The sequence below is a fragment of the Centruroides sculpturatus genome, unplaced genomic scaffold (assembly GCF_000671375.1).
Source record: "Centruroides sculpturatus isolate CEXI.00-Female unplaced genomic scaffold, Cexi_2.0 scaffold616, whole genome shotgun sequence".
Taxonomy (NCBI): Eukaryota; Metazoa; Arthropoda; class Arachnida; order Scorpiones; family Buthidae; genus Centruroides; species Centruroides sculpturatus.
The window spans coordinates 162468-169233 of record NW_019384942.1 but is presented as its reverse complement, the minus strand read 5'-3'; the positions used below and the strand labels follow the sequence as shown (position 1 = coordinate 169233).

The 6766-nt window shown below is 34.4% G+C and overlaps 1 protein-coding gene and 1 long non-coding RNA gene across 2 annotated transcripts in view; both read left to right on the top strand.

Moving 5' to 3' along the window:
- Positions 1-3143, top strand: part of LOC111632153 (caltractin-like) — a 10398-nt gene extending 7255 nt beyond the window's left edge. Inside the window, exons 4-5 of the mRNA XM_023376525.1 lie at positions 1290-1474; positions 2990-3143. Of these exons, the coding sequence (XP_023232293.1) occupies positions 1290-1474; positions 2990-3088 (284 nt within the window). The 3' untranslated portion in view covers positions 3089-3143. The remainder of the gene's footprint in view (positions 1-1289; positions 1475-2989) is intronic.
- Positions 3144-6652: 3509 nt separating this feature from the next.
- The window catches only part of LOC111632143, a 10277-nt gene continuing 10163 nt past the window's right edge, over positions 6653-6766 (top strand). Inside the window, exon 1 of the long non-coding RNA XR_002757818.1 lies at positions 6653-6718. This is a non-coding gene — a long non-coding RNA (uncharacterized LOC111632143). The remainder of the gene's footprint in view (positions 6719-6766) is intronic.

Genomic DNA, 6766 nt, shown 5'->3' with positions numbered 1-6766 from the left:
TCACAGAATAAGTAATGAAAAATTCCGTGCTAGTGTTGCCACTTTTTTAAAATCGCTGACCCGGACGGCAGGTGAGGTTTGTTCAAACAGAAGTTCTTGACGCATGCGCATGTCATTTTGCAATGCGAAGAATAATTTGCAGTGCATGCTGGTTCTAAATCAGTTACAGTTAGCGACTGTAACTGATCACTGGTAGGGAGACTTGGATAGGAGTAACGCAAGTGGCCTAGCTCTATTGGATATTGAAGGTGTGTGTATATATATACAGTATATATATATATACGAATAAATCGTACAAGGAAAAAAAAAATCGACAGGTAGCGCACGACATCCCCGGACGGCGAGTCGATTCCCAGACTCCGGATGGTATTCCGTGCTCATTTCAATCGGTCCGAATCGTAGGTGCACGAAAATATGAAATAAAATGGTTCAAATTCTTACAAGATATTATTATTATTTATTGTGAAATTTTGCCGCCCCCACTACGCTACTGAGTGAGATGGCTGTTTTGCCTGTTTGTAGAAGAGAGTCACCATTTAGTATTTTATTTTGACTCGATTCTCGGTCCCCTGACTACCTACGAGTCTGAATTTTTTTATGCGCAAATGATTTTGGCACCTAATACTCTGTGCCAAATATCAACTCTCGACATGTACTCCTTCATACCTCAATGCTGGTAATAAAAAACGGCAGTACAATTTTATAAATAAGACATAGTCTTGTCAATAAAATCAAAATTAATTAATTAATTATAATTAAAATAAAACTTGAAATCAAATCAATTGAAACAGTATTTCGGAAAGTGTGGATAAAGTACTTGTCTGTCGTGATTGATTTGGCCGAACCCATAATGGGCTTGCTATTAGAGACCTTCTTAGTGCCCACAGGGCGGAAAGTGATAAAAAAAACACTTCTTTGTAAAGTGATGGTTTCGGTTGGTGACAGAACATCTTGTTTAAATTTATATATAGAATAGATAATCTATAGATATAGATAATATATTGCATTTGTAGGCATTTTTTATGTATGAAAGACAGTAAAAAGGGAATAATGGTTTTGTTTTGAAGGTCGGGAACGGATTAATTCATTTATATTATTTCTTATGGGTAAATTTGTTTCGGTTTTCGAACAACTTTTAGGAACGAATTAAGTTCGAAAACCAAGGTTTGATTGTATATAGATGAGATGTAAAATTTTAAAAATAAAGTTTGCAAGATTTTATTTCAGCACTGAACACCGATGAATTGATGAACATATGATATTTAAAATATAAATAAAAAATTTTTCAGGTACGATTTCGTTTAAAGAGTTCCTGACTATTATGGCTAACAAAATAACTTCAACAAGTAGTGATGAAGAATTAAAAAAAATGTTTCCATTATTCGACTTCGATAAAACAAAACAAATATCCTTAAACAATCTTCGATATGTAAGAGATGTTTTAGGAAAGGATGTTAGTGACGAGGAATTAAAGGTAAAAATTATAAAAATTTACACTTCCTTCTCAAAATTTTAGAGAATAAGCAATCAAATAATGAATATATAAGACAGAATCCGAAATTGGAACCTTGGACTATAAGTTTCTGTGCTTCCTATCGATAGTCATATATCAAATACTCGATGAGCGTTCGAATTTTATTTAGTTTTATAGGCCTGATCACAAGAGCTCGTGTCGGTTTACTAGTATAGAATAATTTCTTACTTTACATATTAATGTAAACAATCTCAAGAACATGTAATATGCATATTACAGTCAATGGGGAATTATTCTATACCCAAACTAAATGTTTAGTTGGCTGGATGGCCGAGCAGTTAAGGTGGCAGCCTATCACCATGGGGGTCTGATATCGAATTCGAGTAGGTCGGAAAACCCTAGGAATTTTTTGTGGGTGGTACGTCCGGTTAAGTTGGGTCCCGACCTTCGACACCCGGCTTCTCAATTGTGCATATGGCCGAGTCCATAATGGGCTTGCTAAAAAAACGTCCTTTTAGCGTCCACAAAGCGGAAAGAGTAAAACAAGAAAGATTAAATGCTTACTTGGACTCCCCAGCCAAATAGAAATGTATATTAGATTCCATTTAAAAAGTATTTAAGGATTCCAAAATTAACACTTACGGCTTCTATGTGTCACTTGTTACGGCAAGGAAGAACTGCGTGGCTATAATAAGATATTTGGTCATCGATGTCGACAATATTTGAATCGTATTGTACTTAAAAAATGGAAAATTACAATAGCTAAATGATCTTGTGAATTAGAGAAACCCATATTTACTATTATAGCAACAAGCGTGTGGAGTAAGGTGCTTGTTTTCTTTTTTTTAAACTATTTCCGCCTTGTGGACACTAAGAGGGCCTCTTTAAGCAAGCCTATTATGGGTTCGGCCAGGCCCAAAATGGGGCGCCCGGGTGGTGAGGGACGGGGCCCGACATATCCGGACGAACCACCCCCAAAAAATTCCTGAGGATTTTTCGACCCACTCGGATTCGATCCCTTAGAGCGGTAGGCTGCCACCTTAACCGCTCGACCATCCGCCCGTCGTCCGAAGGACGGGGTATCGTGTTTTTCCCCCTAGAGATTATGGCGTATGTCTTTTCCTCATTAGATTCGATTGTCAAATTCGGTGTTATAGAAACGATTGGTAGCTTGGATAAAAGTTTCTAGTGCTGTGATATGATGTCACTAATGTTTAAGAGCAAATATGTTGTTGCATTGGAGAACCTCCCGATATTATCCGGGACAGACCATCCATGTAAAGTTTCTGGGGTTGCTCGTCCGGATTCGATCTCGATTTCTCCAAAGTGGTAGACTGAGGCTTTTACCGCTTCGGCCTTTGGCCCATTACGGAAAATATACTGTATATACAGTAAGTATATTTAACGTTAATGGGCTAGTATTATTTTTACCATGGATATTAATAATTTATTAAATTAATATAGTTAAATATATTTTATTTTACAAATAGGTTACTAAATGTTTCTTTTTGTTAGGAAATGATAACAGCAGTAGACGCAAACAAAGATGGATTAGTGACAGAAGAAGAGTTTTTTTCTTTGATGAAAAGCACTGGTATAGAGCTATTAAAATAAACATTTATTCATAATCCAAAACTACGATTGCAAGAAAATCATTTATGATAATTAAAAGTTCATTATNATAAATTATTATTTAATCAATATAACAATATAAATAATTCAGTATATTTGTAATAGGAATTTATTATTTCAGGGGCTTATATCTCTCGAAGGGTCGCGAATAGGGGTATAACTCCTGTGACTTTATTGTTAATACAGGGGTGTACGGTTTGGGGGTCGAAACCTCTTCATTCGGAGGGTAAATCTTACCATTCGGATTTTAACAGAGCTGTAGAGCATATTGATAGGAACAAAAAAGTCAAAGGAACCGTGCCTGATGGAAATTTGTAAACAACGCCCACTAGGGGGCGTCCCAGGCTACTAGTATATATATATTTTTTTGTTGGTGTGTGTTTTTTAGCTGGCAGCACTGGCACTTTTGTGTAGTGTTTTTCTGAGGGCTGTGTGTCGTGCTGAATCGAACGTTTTTGATACAAGATCATCTTTTAAAGTATATATTTTTTGGTTTTTATATTTTTCAATATATTTATTTTGTTTGTAAGAAATAAAGAAATAATTTTTAACGATACAATAGTCGCGATTATTATTTTAAAAAGTATACGTTAGGCTTAATATCGACGAAAATTCACCGCGAAGCGACACGTAACGGAGAAAAATTTCAACATAGGATAGGTTAATATATTTTTTCGTACATAATCGGTTATCCGTAAAAAAAGTTATCCGAACAACCTCAGTCCCCAATTGATTCGGATAAACGACGCTATACTGTAAATAAATGTTTCAACGAGTTACAACTTTCTGAGTTACCTTTCTAGGCTTTTTTTTTTTTTTTCTGTTTGGTATGAATATCTTAAAGTTTATCAGAAGTTTTGATTACGGTTTTAAAGTGCATTACAATTTCTTTATATTTTTTTAAATTCTTAGTTCTTCATCTCCTACTAGAGCATCCTAAACAAGGCGGTTTAAGCTGTGGACCAAACATAGTAGATTCCCGATTTTAAATAGCTGCGTACACCTAACATGTCCTCATTGTCCATAGTTATACATACGATTTTATCTTCTAGAGACCGTTTAAAAAAAATCTTTTTTCAACATATTTGCTATATTCTCAGAAGTATGAGCAGTAAACACTATCAGCGTTTCAAGTATGCACGATGTAAATACAGGTATACCTCGCCTTACGTCGGTAATTGGTTCCAGGAAAACGACGTAAGTCGAAAAACGACGTAAGTCGAATTTACCTGTCTCCGAATCTACTTATCACTAGGAAAGCATTTTAAATAATATATGGTTAATAAAAATCTATTTTAAGCTTACAAACAAATAAATTTTAGTTTTTAATATAGTACAAAAAAAATAATCTAAATTTACGAATGCGTGTACTGTAAATACAGTACATATTTGTATATATTTTAATATGATTTTATGTGCTTTAAACGTTTATCTAGTGATATTACGACTTCAATATTTGTGGCGGACAGACGTAAAGTCGAATAAAATGACTTAAACTTGATTTTTATTTTTTCATATACTTTTTTAACAAGCGACGTATAATCGGGAACGACGTAACTCGAAACGACGTAAGTCGAGGTATGCCTGTATATCATAAAAAATAAAATGGCCTGTTAGAAGAAAAAGAGGAAATTCTAACTATTTAAATATCACATTCAACATTTTACAGGCACATAATAACTTAAAAGCAATTACAGGATGATGAGTTAGAGATTGACAAATAAAATCGGTAAATGTAGGATGGCAAGAGTTCAGACAGTATAATTAGATATTGACAGTGATAGTGATTAGTGATGACATGGAGTCTAAAAGAAAGACATGTTACTGATGTTTTAAACTTATATAAACAAAAGAGTAGTAGTAGTCCATCAGTAAATTTTCATTCATATTCTACTTTTAATATTATATAAATTACCAAAATATGTAGAACCAACGTGAGTGTCATAAGAAATGTAATTTCTCATGTCAAAAATACGAAACTATTTCATCCCAAATAATATTTCTCACTATACTGAATCAAGTAAAATTGTATAACACACTTTATGTAGTGTTAAAGTTAATAAATTATTTTAAAAATAGTTCGTCNGTATATAGTTAATCCGTCCGTCCGTCCGTCCGTCTGTATTTAGTTATTCTCGAGAATGGAGTTAGATAGATGAAATCCGAGACCAGATATGGAAACCTTATTTGCAGGAGCCCCGAATTACTATATACTAACTTCCAATACAAACCAGAAGTCATGTTATTTCAATTCAAAACTTTTCCCCTGAAAGCAGCTAATAGATCGGTACAACTCTATTGTTAAAGGAAAAGTATGATGTAAAGGGGCAAGACACTACAAGTCCTAATTTGAGATGGACAGCATATATTTTAAATTAAATAAATTAAAAATTGCACCCCGGCATTGAGACGATGTCACAATAAATAATTGCTCGTTTGCAGATATATACAACTTGACCAGGCCGACGTCATGACGAAGCCGGAATTTTAAAATTCGATCTATGGGCTAAGACGGGTTGGCAACGTATGGCACGCGATGAATAGAATTTATGGACGATTTTCAGTGGCACTCTGATTGAATAGAAATGAGTGAAAATTAAATTTTAATTATTAGTTTTTGAAGTTCATTATAACCGGACCAATTTTGATACTATATATAACAAAATTAATAGAATCATGTCTGCACCCGGAATAACACTATAATTTAGGTTCGGCACAACACCTCTGAAAGGTTGCCGACCCCTGGACTAAAGCTTAGTTCACACTGAGCACGATTTGCTGAGGAAAGCGAAAAATAGAGCGAATAACCCGTCAAAAGAGTCATGTTTGACCAGTTATTCGCTCTGTTTTTCGCTTTCGCCAGCGAATCGCGCTCAGTGTGAACTAAGCTTAAGATATTCGAGGTAAAAATTCTCCATGTAAAGTCTTTAGCCGATTGCCGGTTGTAAGCTGGTCGCGCGCTATATGTGAATCGACAGCAATCGTGCTGTCAATTTACATTGATGTCTACGACAATTTTCGCACAGTTTCAGTTTTTTTTTTTACTCTGCGGAGTCAGTTACATGCGGAACTAGAAAATATCTATCAATAGTTAACATTTCCTGAAATCGAAATCACACACTCAGGATAGTATGTATAACAAATTTAGTTGAGATTTGCCCAATAGTTCTTTCTACAGAGAAATTTTAAACTTAGTCTTTAAATAATCGCGGTTACTTCACTGGAAGCGACTAAATCGCGAATATTCTAATAACGTTTAGTTCTTCCAAATTAGTCTTAACTATTATAAGGCAACTTTATTATTTGTCTCAAGGACTATATACTACAAGGATAGCCAGATCCCTATTCTACAATGTTAGCCAGGAATGCCAAGTTAGTGACGTCAGCACGAGACCTGACCTCTCTGTTTACATAGAGCAGGGTGTGCACGTGTTTAGTTTTCGCTTTTAATATTCGTCCAATTTTGTGATTAACGAAGTGATTTATTTTAATATTTCTGTAATTGTTTTATTTGACTAAGTTTTTTATAAGGTAAGATGATTTAAATATAAGTCATTAAATATTTAAAGCTATATTTTTATGTTAGGTGAAGAACAAAATGCTGAGTACTAGGTGTGCTGTGTATGGTTGCAATAATAACCTTCTTTTTTCAAATTGGAA